The sequence below is a fragment of the Theropithecus gelada genome, chromosome 13 (genome assembly GCF_003255815.1).
Source record: "Theropithecus gelada isolate Dixy chromosome 13, Tgel_1.0, whole genome shotgun sequence".
NCBI lineage: Eukaryota > Metazoa > Chordata > Mammalia > Primates > Cercopithecidae > Theropithecus > Theropithecus gelada.
The window spans coordinates 106745142-106762522 of record NC_037681.1 but is presented as its reverse complement, the minus strand read 5'-3'; the positions used below and the strand labels follow the sequence as shown (position 1 = coordinate 106762522).

At 53.3% G+C, this 17381-nt stretch overlaps 1 protein-coding gene across 1 annotated transcript; it reads left to right on the top strand.

The window, feature by feature from the left end:
• Nucleotides 1–6333: 6333 nt before the first annotated feature.
• Nucleotides 6334–17092, top strand: SFTPB (surfactant protein B). Its single transcript, XM_025354796.1, has 12 exons — nt 6334–6401; nt 6828–6962; nt 7269–7396; nt 7844–7915; nt 8279–8404; nt 9014–9202; nt 9420–9509; nt 10933–11114; nt 11284–11431; nt 12665–12745; nt 13236–13317; nt 15046–17092. The coding sequence occupies exons 2-11, from the start codon at nt 6860–6862 to the stop codon at nt 13296–13298; spliced, it is 1182 nt and encodes a 393-aa protein (XP_025210581.1). The 5' UTR covers nt 6334–6401; nt 6828–6859; the 3' UTR covers nt 13299–13317; nt 15046–17092.
• The last annotated feature ends 289 nt before the right edge of the window (nt 17093–17381 follow it).

Below are 17381 nucleotides of genomic sequence, written 5' to 3'. Positions count from 1 at the left end.
GAACAGATTTGTTTGCTCTCTCCTTTCTTGGAACCCAGGCTCTACTTGAAGGGGCAGGGCTGGGCTGGTAGATGACAAATGCCATAAAAAGGTCAGTTCCCGGGCCGGGCACAGTGGCTCAGCCCTGTAATCCCAGCACTTTGGGAGGCCGAGGTGGGTGGATCACCTGAGGTCAGGAGTCTGAGACCAGCCTGGCCAACATGGTGAAACCCCGTCTCTACTAAAAAATATAAAAATTAGGCTGGGCGCGGTGGCTCACGCCTGTAATTCCAGCACTTTGGGAGGCCGAGGTGGGTGGATCATGAGGTCAGGAGATCGAGACCATCCTGGCTAACACGGTGAAACCCCGTCTCTACTAAAAATACAAAATATTAGCCGGGCATGGTGGTGAGCGCCTGTAATCCCAGCCACTGGGAGGCTGAGGCAGAAGAATGGCATGAACCCAGGAGGCGGAGCTTGCAGTGAGCCCAGATCACACCACTGCACTCCTGCCTGGGCAACAGGGTGAGACTCCGTCTCAAAAAAAATAAAAATAAAAATAAAAATTAGCCGGGTGTGGTGGTGCACGCCTGTAATCCCAGCTACTCAGGAGGCTGAAGCAGGAGAGTTGCTTGAACCCAGGAGTTGGAGGTTGCAGTGAGCTGAGATCACGCCATTGCACTCCGAGAGCAGGTTCTCCCAAGAGGCTCCCAGGCTCCCATGCTCCTTCCCAGCAGGCTACTACAGCAGGAGGACACCGGCCAGAACCAAATGTGTGTGCATCCAGGAGGGGGCATGGGAGAGGCTCAAGTTGTAGCCTCCAGGCCAAATGGACACCCAAGTCAAAGTCTGGCAGTGCTAAGAGCTCTCCCAAAGGACAGATAGTACAATGGCAAGAGGGAAGAGATTGGGTTCCAGGTCAGGGGAAACTGGGAGACCTCCTGGAGGATGTGAAATTTAACCTGCACAAAAAGGATGCAAAGTACAAATTCACTTCCTTTCTTCCTTCCCTCCCTCTTTTCTTTTTCCTTCTTTCTTTCTGTCTTTCCTTCCTTCTGCCTTTGATTAAGATTATTTGGGCTGCACATAACAGAATATCCAAGTAGAAATTATATAAACAGAACAATAAGGGCTCGGGATTGGTTATATCAGCATCTTGGCCATGTCAGGGCTCTGAGCGCCTTCTCAGTACTTCTTCTGTCTCCCCCTTCTTGGGGCAAGATGGCTGCCATGGTTTCGACATCCCAGCCTTGCATGGGAATGTCCAAAAGAAAAAACAGGCACTTCTCCTCATCTGTCTGCTTTAACCGGGATGAAAACATTCCCCGGAAGGATCCCCCACCATGCTGCCCCCAGACAACTTGTGTCAGTCTGGCTGACCAGAACCCAAACACACGCTTACCCTAAGTAATTACCGGCAAACGGAGATGGCGTGGCCAGATCACGATGCGTCCACAGAGTGAGGCCACAGAATCAGCTCTCTGAACCAGAACAAAACTTGGGTTCCATTAACGACGAAGAAAGAAGGAATGGCAGTTGGTTGATTAGGCAGCCACTATGTTCCCAGCACCATGCTGGGGCCTGAATCAGCCATGAGCAGACAAGCACATTTCCTTCCTGCAGGGAGTGTCCAGTTAGGGACAGAGGGAAAGGACATTCCTGGCAGGGAAGATGAACAGTGAGCTTTCATCAGGGCCCTGGGGGAACGGACATCTGACAGATGGTGAAAAAGGACAGCCCTGATGCAGGAGCCAAATGTCACCCATCTGGGACACTTACTCAGAGAATATTCTGCACTGAGATTCAACACTCAGATCTTCCCCAAGGCCTCTACTGCAATCACACTTTTTGGTCATAGAACTCATGCACAGCAAGAGTGACTCGAACTGTGCCTGCCCCAAATCCAATACGTCCAGTGTTCAATTTGGATTTGGAAAACAGAGCCTCACATCTTGGTGTAGGGAAGGGGCAACACGGATGGGCTGCAAATATGGTGGGCAGCTGCATGCATTTCCTAGGGCTGCTGGAACAAAGCACCACAAGCTGGATGGCTTCAAGCAACAGAAACGTGTTCTCTAACGACTTTGGAGGCCAAAAGTCTGAAATCCAGGCCATGCACGCTCCGAAGGCTGTAGGGAAGAACCTTTTCCTGCCTCTCCTCGGCTTCTGGCGGTTGCTGCAATCCCTAGTGTTCCTGGGCTTGCAGCTGCATCACTCCAATCTCTGCCTCCATAGTCACATGGCACTCCCTCTGTGCCCCAATCTCCGTTTCTTTTAAGGACACCAGTCATTGGATTAGGGCCCACCCTAATGACCACATCTTAAATAGATTACACCTGCAAAGGCTCTATTTCAAATAAGGTCACAGTCACAGACGCCTGGGGTTAGGACATCAACATATCTTTTAGAGGACACAATTCAGCCCACAACAGCAGCATAAAGAAAAGGGAATTCAAGGAAGGTCAATGTCAACATTGCCAGTTCCTCCCACCAGCTGTTCTTAATAGAATCCAGCTGAGCTTGGGGAGACAGAGGGAGGAAAAGAGATGATCCCAGTCCCCAGAGATGTTCAGGGCCAAAGCTATTCGGGCTGCTCAGATACAGACCAGGGAGCAGGAGATGTGGGTTTGGCTGTCACTCTCTACCAAGCTCCCCAACACTCTGAACCTCTATTTGTGGTGCAGAGTGGTGAACGCTCCCTGTACCAGCCCCATGCTCTCTCTTTTCCTAGGCCTTTGCATGAACTATTTATCTGCTTGGAATTCCTCCTCAATCAATCCCACCCCACCATTTGACCGCATCAATTTCTACGTCTCCCCAAGTCTCCCCTTAGCTGCCCCATCTCCCCCAGAGTCTCCCCTCCTTCTGCAGGCCTGGGTAGTATTCCACTCTGATTACTGGTCTGTGCCCCCACCCCATAGATATTAAGTCCACCAGGGCAGTGACCGTTGTCATCCCAACTCCTAGCTCATTAACCATTTTTTGGTCAAACGAATGAATTGTGAAACTGTAAGTTTCATTGCCAAGGGCCCTACCTCCCTACCCCTTCCCACGGAGAAATTCCTTCTTTTGAAAGAAAGTAAGACATAAGATAGGGCTATGCTAGGAAAGGCTGCTACCATGAGGCCTCCCGAGGGCACTGGCCTTGTATTTCTCATGGGTTGGTTCTACCCCAGAAATAGAAATTACACTCAAATAAATTCAACTGTGAAGAGTGGGGATAGGAGAGGGGAGGAAAGTCATGGGCCCTTAGGCTCAGGCCCCGAGTAGTGTCAGAAGAATGCAGCCCAAAATACAACAAAAGGAACTAAAATGAATCTGCTCTTCCGTGCATCTCTGCAAGGACATAACAGAGATTTTAATACCAGCTGTCCCATTTGGCTGATCTCTTTTGTCCCGGCCCCAGGTGTCTCAAGTCCCACACTTGACAGCCTCACATTTTCCACAGTCAAGAAGAAAAACAAGACTCTTCTCCATCCACAGCCTGGCTTATTTCTCTCTCCTCCCCTTTCTTTTTCAATTGTGATGAAATATACAACTATAGATAACATAATACTGTCTTAACCATTTTTAAGTGTACAGCTCAGGAACATCAAGCACACCCCCACATTATGCAACCAAAACCACCGTTCATCTCCAGAACTTTTCATCATCCCAAGTAGAAACCCTGTTTCCATTAGCCAATACCTCCCTGTTCCCTCTTCCCCAGGCCCTGGTAACCTCTGACCTACTTTCTGTCCCTACGAGTTTGACTACTCTGCATACTTCCTATAAAGGGAATCACACAATATTTGTCCTTTTGTGACTGGATTATTTCACTGAGCATCATGTTTTCAAGATTCATCCATGTTGTAGCATGTGTCCAAATTTCTTTCCTTTTTTTTCCTCTCCCCACCCCCCGCAGAGAGAGTATTTGCTCTCTTGCCCAGGCTGGAGTGCAGTGGCGCAATCTCAGTTCCCTGCAACCTCCGCCTCCCAGGTTCAAGCGATTCTCCAGCCTCAGCCTCCCGAGTAGCTGGGATTACAGGCATGCACCACCACACCTGGCTAATTTTTGTATTTTTAGTAGGGATGGGATTTCACCATGTTGGTAAGGCTGGTCTCGAACTCCTGACCTCGTGATCTGCCCACCTTGGCCTCCCAAAGTCCTGGGATTACAGGTGTGAGTCACTGCCCCCAGATGAATTTCCTTCCTAAAAAGGCTCAATAATATTCCTTTGAGTGTGTTTACCCATTCGTCCGTGGATGAACATTTGAGTTGTTTCTACCTTTTGGCTATTATGAATAATGCTGCAATGAAAATTGACATACAAATATCTGTTCCAGTACCTGTTTTCCATTCTCTTCAAAATACATATGTAGGAATGGAATTGCTGGGTCTGAAGGTAATTCAATATTCAAACTTTTCAGAAACTGTTTTGTAGAAAGTCTTTTCCACATGAGTTTCCACATGGGTTTCCACAGTGACTGCACCATTTCACATTCTCAGCAGCAAAGCACCTAGGGTTCCAATTTCTCCGCATCCTCTCAACACATACTATTTTCTGTTTTTTCATAATAGCCGTCCTAAAGGGTGTGAGGTATGGTTTTGACCGACCTGGTCAACATGGTGAAACCTCATCTCTACTAAAAAAATACAAAAATTCGCTGGGCATCATCATGGGAGTCTGTACTCCTCAGCTACTCGGGAGGCTGAGGCAGGAGAATCCCTTGAACCCGGGAGGCGGAGGTTGCAGGAAGCCAAGATCGTACCACTGCACTCCAGCCTGGGCGACAGAGTGAGACTCTATCTCAAAAAAAAAAACAAAAGAAACAAAAACAAAAAGAAGGAAACATGTGGCCGGGCACAGTGGCTTATGCCTGTAATCCTAGCACTTTGGGAGGCTGAGGCAGGTGGATCGCCTGAGCTCAGGAGTTCAAGACGAGCCTGGACAACATGGCAAAACCCTGTCTCTACCAAAAATATCAGAGAAAAAATTAGCCGGACGTGGTGGCACGCGCCTGTGGTCCTAGCTACTCTGGAGACTGAGGTGGGAGGATCACCTGAGCCTGGGAGGCGGAGGTTGCAGTGAGCCAAGATCGCGCCACTGCACTCCAGCCTGGGTGCCAGACTGAGACCCCGTGTCAAAAAAAAAAAAAAAGAAAGAAAGAAAAAAAGAAAAAGAAACATGCAGGAGCCAATAGACTGGAGGGCTCTCTGTTATGGTAGTGGGACCACCCTGACGAATACACCCCTGGAGGCAGCCAGCCACAAATCCCCACTCTCTTGCGCAGCCTGTCCTGATTGTATCCAAACCAGATACCACTCACTCATTTTTTAAACACATACTGAATAACACGCATGTTTCAGTTCCACCTTCCTGAGGTTCTACCAAGGTCACTCAGTTCCCAATCTTTGGTTAGACATTTTTACACAGTCTTGGTGGACTCCCATGATGGCAGCTGTGTTTGTTGTACTGACAAGCGCTTGAGGCCAACAGAAACTACATAATCCTTGTGTGTCAATAGCCACCTTGTATCCAATTCCTTTTTTTGTTTGTTTTTTTTTTTTGAGACAGAGTCTCTGTTACTTGGCCAACATTGTGCCGGGGGACCGCGCATCCCAGGGACCAGGAGCCAGGACACCCTCAGCTCAGTCACATGTTTAATGGCCTCGCACTCCCAGACTGCAGTGCAGTGGTGTAATCATGGCTCACTGCAGCCGTGACCTAGTGGGCTCAAGCGATCCTCCTCCCTCAGCTTTCTGAGTAGCTGGGACCAGAGACATGCATCACCACACCTGGCTAATTTTTAAATTTTTTTTGTAATGATGGAGTCTCACTATATTGGCCAGGCTGGTCTCAAATTCCTGGGCTCAAAGGATCCTCCCTCCTCAGCCTCCCAAAGTGCCAGGATTACAGAAGTGAGCCACCATGCCCAGCCCCAACTCTTTTCATCATGGTACGAATTCCTGCCCTGTCCACCCCCAAGAGCACTGTAGTGCTTCTGAGTATAGGGGCCTGTGAGCCTCCACTAGGGAGAGGGTTCCTGCAGAGATCAGATAAACTGATCACAACAGCTGGGGTGATAGCAACGTGCTAACTTTCTCTTTCTTCCACTGAAGATATCCTCTGTCTCCCTCAGCCTGTGAGCTTTTTCTCCAGTATGCTCTGCCAGTGGAGGCCCTGCCTGAGAGCCCCTGCAGCTGCAGAGGACAGTTTCTTTCTGCTGAACCATCGAAGCTATGCCCCAGCCCCTACCCTGAAGGAGTCCCCAGGGTCCATGGGCAGTACTTCCTGTATAGGGCTGTCTGGGAGCCACTCCAGGGGCACAGAAATCTTGTCTCTGACTCAGGGTATTTTGTTTTCTGTTTTATGTAAATGTTCTTCTGACTAATGCAAATCTTATGTCCATAGAACCAGAAGATTTTTCCAGAGGCAAAGGTAAGGAGGAGGTGAGAGTGTCCTAGGTCTGCCCTTCCAGGGGTTAAGAGCCTGGGTTAAGAGCCAGGCAGGAAGCTCTCAAGAGCATTGCTCAAGAGTAGAGGGGGCCCCAGAGGCCCCGGGAGGGGATGGGAGGGGAACACCAAGGCTGCCCCCAACCAGATGGCCCCCACCCTCCTCAGCTTCCCTCCCACGGCCTGGAGAGGTGAGACCAGGTATGGAGGCTTGAAAGCCCCTGGTTGGAGGAAGCCACAAGTCCAGCAACATGGGAGTCCGGGCAGGGAGCAAAGGAAGCAGGAACAGTCCCATCAGCCAGGACAGGTGGTAAGGCAGGCAGGAGCGTCCCTGCTGGGAAAAGGTGGGATCAAGCACCTGAAGGGCTCTCCAGAGCAAAGACAAACACTGAGGTCGCTGCCACTCCCACAGAGCCCCTATGCCCCGCCCAGCTATAAGGGGCCATGCCCCAAGCAGGGTATCCAGGCTGCAGAGGTACCATGGCCAAGTCACACCTGCTGCAGTGGCTGCTGCTGCTGCTGCCCACGCTCTGTGGCCCAGGCACTGGTGAGTCTGCCCCAGCCTCCCCTGTCCTAGGCAGCTCCACCACTCACTGAGCACTGCTCTGTGCTAGGCATTATCCCAAGTCTGTCCTCATTTTAAAGACAAGGCAGCTGGGGCTCAGAGAGGGTTCAGAGCTTATCCAAGGTCACACAGCTGGTGGGTCCGGGAGCAGGTGGAACCCAGAGCTGTCTGACACCCACATGTTTAATGGCCTCACACTCCCAGCAAAATTGGGTCTAGAGATTGGGTGAAATCAGGATGCCAGGTATGTAGCCTGGATCCTGACTAAGGTCTGGCCCCGAACCGCAGCTGCCTGGACCACCTCATCCTTGGCCTGTGCCCAGGGCCCTGAGTTCTGGTGCCAAAGCCTGGAGCAAGCATTGCAGTGCAGAGCCCTAGGGCACTGCTTACAAGAAGTCTGGGGACATGTGGGAGCCGTGAGTACCACCAAGGATGCACAACAACTGGGGATCTGAGATGAAGGGTGCTGGGTGGGCTCTGAATGGGCAGGAGGGGAGTGGAGCCCCCATAAGGGATGGTTGAGATGGAATGGGATGAGATGAAATGAGATAGGATGAAATGGATTGGGATGGATGTGATGGGATACGATGACATAGAATAGATGGAGTCAGATGAATGGGATGGGATGGGATGGGATGGGATGACAGAATAACAATGGATGGATTGGGATGGATGAATAGAAGAGATGGATGGGATGGGATGAATAAAATGGAATGGATGAGTTGGGACAAGATGGGCTGGTGGGCAGCCGCTGGTGCCTTGGAGTGCTCTGTTGGCCTCTGCCTGAGAGAGTCTCCCCATTGGAGCTGGGAGCCTACCCCCCACTCATGTGTCCTCCACCTGGGGGTCCCCTCCCTCCCCAGGATGACCTATGCCAAGAGTGTGAGGACATCGTCCACATCCTTAACAAGATGGCCAAGGAGGCCATTTTCCAGGTAATGAGGCCCAGATCCTGGATGAAGGTTGGGGCCCAAGAGATGAGGGACAGAGCAGGGAAGAGGTGAGCCCCCTAAAGGGGCCATTTCCAGGCTGAGGAGGAGGCCTGGGTGCCTGAGAACTCCCAGCTCCTCCTGGCTGGGAGTAGGTCCTGGCCCTGAGCTCAACAGCACAGCCAGAGATGGTCCTTCCTGAGGGGAAGGGCCCCTACATGTGCCCAACTACTTAACTCCATGAAACTCTTGAACTCCAGTGCCCTGGGGGAATAGGGGTAGGTCTGCCCTGGTGGGGCCTTGTGTCCAGGGACTTGGGTGGCATAGACCTCAGAGAGGCCCAGCTGACAGCCCGCTCTGGCCTCCCAGGACACGATGTGGAAGTTTCTGGAGCAGGAGTGCAACGTCCTCCCCTTGAAGCTGTTCATGCCCCAGTGCAACCAAGTACTCGACGACTACTTCCCCCTGGTCATCGACTACTTCCAGAACCAGATTGTGAGGGCTGCAAGCTCACCTCCTGCCTGCCTCCCCACACAGGCCCCTGTGCCCACCCATGGGGAGTTATACACATAGCACCTCAGCCGGGTGGACACACACACACAGCACCCCATCCAGACACATACACACACACAGCACCCCAGCCAGTCAGACACATACACACACACAGCACACACACAGCACCCCAGCTGGTCACACACACACACACACACACACACACACACACTCTGCCCACAAAGGGCCCAGGAAACTAAGTGCCCTTCAGCCATGCACCCGACCACAGCCTCCCAGGTTCAGGTTCATAGGTGGGCTTGCACGCTCACACACCCTTACACTCTCACTCTCACACACATGCTTACACACTTACTCATGCTCACATATATGCTCATGCTCATTCACATGCAATCCCGGCCACCTCCCTTAAAGTCCCCACACAGCCCTATCTTTGCCTTTTGTCCCCCCACATAGAGTTCTAAAGCACAGCACCCCCACTAGGCCTGTTTCCTCCCATTCCAGTGGTCCTGGTCCCTGAGCCCTTGGGCCAGCATGAACAGGGGTGGGCTTCCCTCCCATAGCCTAACACTCCCACCCTGTGCTGTGCCCCAGGGCTCAAAGGGCATCTGTATGCACCTGGGCCTGTGCAAATCCCGGCAGCCAGAGCCAGAGCAGGAGTCAGGGATGTCAGACCCCCTGCCCGAACCTCTGTGGGACCCTCTGCCAGACCCTCTGCCGGACAAGCTGGTCCTCCCCGTGCTGCCTGGGGCCCTCCAGGTGAGGCCTGGGCCTCACACACAGGTGAGGGAGGCCCCCACAGCCAGTTAAGTGGGGATCCGGAGGGCTAGAGCCACCTCTGAAGCCCATGAGCACTGGGCCCTGGAAGAGGCAGAGCCGGGAAGGTGACGGGAAGCTCCAGGCAGGGCCTAAGGGAGGAGGGAGAGAAAGGGAGGGGAGGAGAGCCAGGAGGACTCTTCTCCCAGCACCCAGCCTAGCCTCCACCGGATTCTCTCCCCAGGATCTCTCTGAGCAGCAATTCCCCATTCCTCTCCCCTACTGCTGGCTCTGCAAGGCTCTGATCAAGCGGATCCAAGCCATGATTCCCAAGGTGAGGCATCCAAGGCCACACAGAGCCCAGGAGGGTCCCCTGCAGCTCCCACCTCCCTCCCAACTCACAACCCCATCAGGGCCCAGCTGGCTGCCAGAAGTTAGGAGGGGAGAGAACCTTTTGTGCATTGCCCCCACCCAGGGACCCTGGGACTCAGGCTCAGGCCTGGTAGGTACCAGGCCTACAGTTCATGCAACAAACATTAAGCCCCCCCTGTATGGAGGTGCCACACCAGGTGCCAAAGTACAAAAATAGACAAGATGCAGCTTTGTCCTCCAGCAGCTCACCAACTGATGGAGAAGGATCCCCAGAGGTCCCTGTAGAAAAGTTGCTTTGATCTTTCAAGAGGGAAATTTCCACAGATAGATTCCCCATCCCTGCCTGAGTCCAGTTTGGAGTCTTTCAGACCCGCAGTAGCTGTTGTCCAATGGCCCCACCAGCCCAGGGCTACCTTGCTCCAAAATGGGGCCCAAATGAGGAAAGGCCCTCCCCTCTCAGCCTTTCCCAGATGGGGTCGCATGGGCCACTGCGGACTCAAGGCAGCAGGTGAGGTTCCTGCTGAGGCAAGTGGTTCATGTGAGCCCAGGAGACCAGCTCGAGCAACATGGCAAAACCCCGTCTCTACTAAAAATACAAAAATTAGCCAGATGTGGTGGCGGGTGCCTGTAGTTCCAGCTACTCGGGAGGCTGAGGCAGGAGAATCACTTGAACCCAGGAGGCAGAAGTTGCAGTGAGCCAAGATTGCACCACTGCACTCCAGCCTGGGTGACAGAGCAAGACTCTGTCTCAAAAAAAAAGAAAAAAGAAAAAAAGAAAGATCACTGCAGAGATCACAGTGAGAGGTGATGGGACAGGGACGGAGCTGAGGGCTGGTCTGGGGACGCATTTGGGAGGTGGGCCCGCTGCACTTGGGCATGGATGCTAGAGTGTGAGGACCAGGGAGGACTCCACAGTGACTTTTACAGACTGGCCAGAGCAACCAACCCTCTGTAATACCAGCAGCTGAGATGGGGAGACTCAACAAGAAACGGGTTTGAGTAGAAAAAAAGAGCTCCCTCCTGGCCATGTTGAGTTCAAGATGCCTGTGTAAAGTGCAGGAGAGGAGAGTCAGGCAAGCAGCTGAATCTCAAGCCTGGGGGAAAGTCAGGTCCAGCATATCAGTCTGAGAGTCACTAGCTGTGGGCCACAGCCTTTGGGACCAGACGTAGGTCTGAAGCTGGCTCCTACACTCAGCGACCCTGTGTGAGTCCCCTGCATCCCTTGGACTCTCTGATCCCCAGTGTCCTTATTTGTGAATAGCCTTGCCCTCCCTTCTAGAAGAGAATGAGGGAATGTGTAGGAAGTGCCAAGCTGGGTGCTGGGCAGAGTGTGGAGGTTTGCCAAGTGAAGACCCCATGCTGGCTTCTCTCCGCCCCCACCCCAGGGTGTGCTAGCTGTGGCAGTGGCCCAGGTGTGCCGCGTGGTACCCCTGGTGGCGGGTGGCATCTGCCAGTGCCTGGCTGAACGCTACTCTGTCATCCTGCTCGACATGCTGCTGGGCCGCATGCTGCCCCAGCTGGTCTGCGGCCTCGTCCTCCGGTGCTCCATGGATGACAGCGCTGGCCCAGGTGAACCCACTGCCCCCTCCTTAGCCCAAAGCCTGCTCTCCTCCTCCCCCTACCCTGCCCCTGCATGATGCTCTCCCTCTCTGGTCCCGCTGCAATGCACCAAGGACAGAAACCGAACGCCTCTTCAGGGTGGCCTTGCCTGCTTTCCCCCTAACGCTCACGTCTCTGGGGTCGCCCACAGGACAATGGCTGCCACAAGACTCTGAGTGCCGCCTCTGCATGTCTGTGACCACCCAGGCCAGGAACAGCAGCGAGCAGGCCATACCACAGGCACTGCTCCAGGCCTGTGTCAGCTCTTGGCTGGACAGGGAAAAGGTACAGGGCAGGCACATGGGGACTTGTGGTCAGCGCCTGTTCAAGGTGGAAGCCTGAGCCCAGGAAAGGCTTTGCAGCCAGAGACACATAGGATGGGCGAGAATGGAGTGCAGACAGGCAGGCAGGATGTAGGGCAGACAATGGTGGGACTGTAAGTTAGGGCAGAGCCTGTTAAGGGTTAGGAGTCGCCTCTGGACAAAGGGCTGTGGGCTCCAGAGACCAGCAAGCCCCCTTCACGGGCTGAGTGAGCACCAGGCAAGCCTTCAGAGGCCTGGTTATCTACTAGGAAATGAGTAATGCCAGGGCCCGCTCAAGCCAGGAAAGGGACTGGCCTTCTCTCCAGGGTCCTGATCCCATTACTGCTCCCACACTCCTCAAGGTTTAACTCACTCAGGACAAACCCATCTGCAAAAGGAGAGGGTTGGGCTTGAAGGTCCTAGGGCCCCTGCCAATACTCAGTCAATGACAGGAAATCCCCTGCTTTTTTTTTTTTTTTTTTTGAGACGGAGTTTTGTTCTTGTTGCCCAGGCTGGAGTGCAATGGCGTAATCTTGGCTCACTGCAACCTCTGCCTCTGGGTTCAAGAGATTCTCCTGCCTCAGCCTCTCAAGTAGCTGGGATCACAGGCACATGCTATCATGCTCGGCTAATTTTTGTATTTTTGGTAGAGACAAGGTTTCACCTTATTGGTCAGGCTGCTCTCGAACTCTTGACCTCAAGTGATCTGCCCGCCTTGGCCTCCCAAAGTGCTGGGTTTACAGGCGTGAGCCACTGCACCCAGACAGGAAATTCCCTTCTTAAAGCAAGATCCTGTCCTCAGGCAAGCCAGTTGATGCTCTTCCTAGGAGGCAGCTGTCCACACTGTGCTCCCTGCTCAGCAACTCCCAAGCCTCCCCACTGCCCATCACGTCTGGTATCAAGGACCAGATGAACATTAAGGTTCCTTCTAGAACTGAAATGGAGGTGGAGGGAGGGGAGGGTGGTGGCTGAGATTCCACCCCTCTGCCTCAGTCCTCCGTCTCCAGCATCGCCTGCTTTTCTGATGGAAGTCCTCCATTTCAGCCAGCTCCGGTTTGTTAAGGGTTTTAACTGCAGCCAGAGCTGTTCAGTGAGGGCTGATGGAGGAGTCAGAAGGGAGTCCTAAAGCGATCCAGAGAAGTGGAGAGGCCAGGACCACAGGAGAGTCCTGCAAAGGGCCCGGGTCCCCTCCACAGCTATGTGTCTCCTTCCTCAGTGCAAGCAATTTGTGGCTCAGCACACGCCCCAGCTGCTGACCCTGGTGTCCAGGGACTGGGATGCCCACACCACCTGCCAGGTACATCCACCCCTCCCAGTTGGTCCTAGGACTTCCCTCGGCTCCGAGAACCCCCACCCTTTGGGCCCGTGATCCTCAGAGGCCCCACTCCCCTGGGTCCAAGGTGGTCCCAGGTGCATAGGCCAGAGACTGGGAGGCACCCCTCGCTGTTTCCATGTAGAAAATCATGACAGTATGGAAAAGGGGGATGGGAAGGGAGGGACGGCCTGAGTGCGGCTGGATGTCCACTATGGGATGGGGCTGTGTTCCCTGGCCAGTGTGTGCTGGTGGGGTAGGGGTACAAAGTAGGTGTTCTGGAGTTAAAATCTCACCTCCTCAGGCTCTAAACCCTAAGGCCTGTGGCTCAGGGAGTGACCCGAGGGGTCTCCAGAGTCACACTGGGAGCACCCGCTAGGCGGGAGGTGGCGTGAGTGCTGTTCTTTTCCGGAAGAGCTGAGTGTGGGGAGCCGAGGGGCCCCAGGCCTCAGCCCTGGTGCTGTCCCTGTGACAGGCTCTCGGGGTGTGTGGGACCACGTCCAGCCCTCTCCAGTGTATCCACAGCCCCGACCTCTGATGAGAACTCAGCTGTCCAGGTGAGTCCAGGTGAGTCCAGGGCCCCAGCTGCGGGGAGAGAAGGGGGCAGGTCCTGACCATCACGGCATGGGAGGCCCTTCTGCTCCCCAAGCAGGAAGAGGCAGCTACTCCTGTCGGCTGCTCCATCCTCCCTCTCACCACGCAGCTGGAGGCTCCTGAGGGCTTCTGGTGCGCCATCAGGAAAACGCCCTTTCCGGGACCCTGAGCACTCCCCTCCCCTAGAACCCTGGTAACCCCAACCCCCAGCTCCCCACCCACTTCCCCCACTCCCCTCCCCCTGCCCCGCCCTGTCCCAGGCCTCCCCCTCAGAGCTTGCCCCAGGGACTCTATGGCCCTCAGGGTTCAATGTATTCCCACCAAGGCCAAGCTTTCCTGGGCTCAGAGAAAATCACACTTTGCTACCAAAGCTATCTCCCCTCAGATGCCAGGAAGGCCGTGATCATCTGACTCCACCCTCCTGAGGCACACTCTCTCCCTAACTGTCATGTTCTAAGTCAGAGGAGCACTTTAGGACGGAGGGGTGGAGGCAGGGCCAGATGCAGCCTCTGTGAACAGGTGCCTGGGGGCTGGGAAATGGCCCTGAGAGGGCAGGACACAGCGACCGTGGGCTTAAGGTGACCCTGAGCACAAGCTTGGTCCACTTTACAATTCTGTTCAGAGCCAGCCCCTAATATGGTGGTCATTTATTCATTCGTTCCCTCATTTTAAAAAATGTAAGGCCAGGCATGGTGGCTCACGCCTGTAATCCCAGCACTTTGGGAGGCCGAGGCAGGCGGATCACCTCAGGTCAGGAGTTTGAGATTAGCCTGGCCAACATGGCGAAACCCCGTCTATACTAAAAATATTTTTAAAAATTAGCTGAGCATGGTGGTGGGTGCTCGTAATCCCAGCTACTCAGGACGCTTAGGCAGGAGAATCACTTGAACCTGGGAGGCGGAGGTTGCGGTGTGCCGAGATCGTGCCACTGCACTCCAGCCTAGGTGACAGAGCACAACTCTGTTTCAGGAAAAGAAAAAAAAGGTATTTCTTTGCCGGGCAAAGTGGCTCACACCTGTAATCCCAGAACTTTGGGAGACCGAGGCGAGTGGATCACTTGAGGTCAGGAATTCAAGACCAGCCTTACCAACATGACAAAACCCCATATCTACTAAAAAAGTAAAAAATTAGCCAGATGTGGTGGCACACACCTGTAATCCCAGCTACTTGGGAGGCTGAGGAGGAGAACTGCTTGAACCTGGGAGGCAGAGGTTGCAGTGAGCTGAGATCGTGCCACTGCACTCCAGCCTGGGCAACAGAGCGAGACTCCGTCTCAAAAAAAAAAAAAAAAAAAATGTAGTGAGTGCTTGTGGCCAGGCCATATCCTAGGGTATGGGCCATGGCTGAGCCCTGCCTTCCTGGAGTTCACAGCCAAGTCCACTTCTTCCATCTGAGGCGGGGGAGCCAGCCCTGTTCCTGAAACCCTGAATCACAAGCCCCTGTGGAAGGCAGTGGGGAGGGGAGGTCCTCCCCCACTCAGACCTGACCCACAGGAACCAGTTAAATGTGTCCTTGCCCCTCTGATGACAGCTGGGGACCTGGGGGTGGGGAGTCACCAGGAGCCGGGCAGTCACCTTTTCCCAGCTCCCAGGCTCCCAGCCTTCCCTGCTGAAACAGCAAGACCATTGGGTTGGCATGGGAGGCCTTGGCTTCAAACCCAACTCTGCTATCACCTGGCTGTGGGTCCCCAGGCAGGACACACGCACAGTCCCTCTCTGGTCCTCATCCTCCTCAGCTGCAAAGGAAGAGCCAAGTGAGACGGGCTCTGGGACCATGGTGACCAGGCTCTTCCCCCTGCTCCCTGGCCCTCGACAGCTGCCACACTGAAAAGAAGCCTCAGATCCCACACCACCCTCCTCGCCGCCCTTCCTCGGGAGTCACTTCCACTGGTGGACCACGGGCCCCCAGCCCTGTGTCAGCCTTGTCTGTCTCAGCTCAACACAGTCCGACGCCAGAGCCACTTCCATCCTCTCTGGTGTGAGGCACAGCAAGGGCAGCATCTGGAGGAGCTCTGCAGCCTCCACGCCTACCACAACCTCCCAGGGCTGGGCTCAGGAGAAACCAGCCACTGCTCCACAGGACAGGGAGTAGAAGCTGGGCCCTGCCTCACACCCACCCCCATGCACTCAAAGACTGGCTTTTACAGCTATTTGTAATTCAAAATTCAGAAGAATAAAAAATGGGAACATATAGAACTCTAAAAGATAGACATCAGAAATTGTTAAGTTAAGCTTTTTCAAAAAATCAGCAACTCCCCGGCGTGGTCGAGGGTGGACACTGCACACTCTGGCATGATGAGATGGCGACCAGGCAAGCTTTCTTCCTCGAGATGCTCTGCTGCTTGAAAGCTGTCGCTTTGTTAAGATATAAAAAGGGGTTTTCTTTTTGTCTTTCTGTAAGGTGGACTTCCAGCTTTTGATTGAAAGTCCTAGGGCGATTCTATTTCTGCTGTGATTTATCTGCTCAAAGCCCAGCTGGGGTTGTGCACACTAGGGACCCATTCCTGTGTAATGCAATGCTTGCACCAATGCTAATAAAGTCCTATTCTCTTGTATGAGAAAGAAAAAGACACCGTCCTTTAAAGTGCTGCAGTATGGCCGGACGTGGTGGCTCACACCTGTAATCCCAGCACCTTAGGAGGCCGAGGCAGGAGGATCACTTGAGGTCAGGAGTTCAAGACCAGCCTCGCCAACATGGTGAAACCCCGTTTCTACTAGAAATACAAAAAATTAGCCGGGTGTGGTGGCGCGTGCCTGTAATCCCAGCTACTCAGAAGGCTGAGGCAGGAGAATCGCTTGAGCGCAGGAGAATCACTGGAGCCCAGGAGGGGGAGGTTGCAGTGAGCCGAGATCACACCATTGCACTCCAGCCTGGGTGACAGAGCAAGATTCCATCTCAGTAAATAAATACATAAAAAGCGCTGCAGTAGCTGTGGCCTCACCCTGAAGTCAGTAGGCCCGGGCCTACCTCACTCTCTCCCTTGGCAGAGAAGCAGGTGTCCACAGCTCCTCTTGCTCACAAGGGCTCCCAGCCTGCCCTCCGGCTGCTGCTCTCCCCTCCCAGTCTCTACTCAATGGGATGAGGTGAGGTCGTGAGGACACCAAAAATCTAAAATTAAACAAAAACCCAAATAAGCCTTAGCTTTTTTAAAGACTGAAAAGCCTCAAAGTGTCCCTTTATTTATAAAATAACTTTTGTCATATTTCTTATACATGTTTCCTGTAAGAAATTCAGAAACTACAGACAAAAAGAGAGTGGAAATTATCCACTGTCAGGCCTCTGAGCCCAAGCTAAGCCATCATATCCCCTGTGCCCTGCACTATACATCCAGATGGCTTGAAGCAACTGAAGATTCACAAAAGAAGTGAAAATAGCCAGTTCCTGCCTTAACTGATGACATTCCACCATTGTGATTTGTTCCCGCTCCACCCTAACTGATCAGTTGACTTTGTGACAATACACCCTCCCCACCCTTGCAATAATGAACCTTGTGATATTCCCCCACCCTTGCGAATGTACTTTGTACTATACACCCTCCTGACACTTAAGGTACTTTGTAATATTCTCTCCGCCCTTGAGAATGTACTTTGTAAGATCCATCCCCTGCCCACAAAAAACTGCTCCTAATTCCACCGCCTATCCCAAACCTATAAGAACTAATGATAATCCCACCACCCTTTGCTGACTCTCTTTTTGGACTCAGCCCGCCTGCACCCAGGTGATTAAATAGCTTTATTGCAGGCTGGGTGCGATGGCTCACACCTGTAATCCCAGCACTTTGGTAGGCCAAAGCAGGTAGATCATGAGGTCAGGAGATCGAGACCATCCTGGCTAACACGGTGAAACCCTGTCTCTACTAAAAATACAAAAAATAAACCAGGCATGGTGGCAGGCGCCTGTAGTCCCAGCTACTCGGGAGGCTGAGGCAGGAGAATGGCGTGCACTTCGGAGGCGGAGCTTGAAGTGAGGCAAGATCGTGCCACTACACTTCAGCCTGGGCTACAGAGCGAGACTGTCTCAAAAAAAA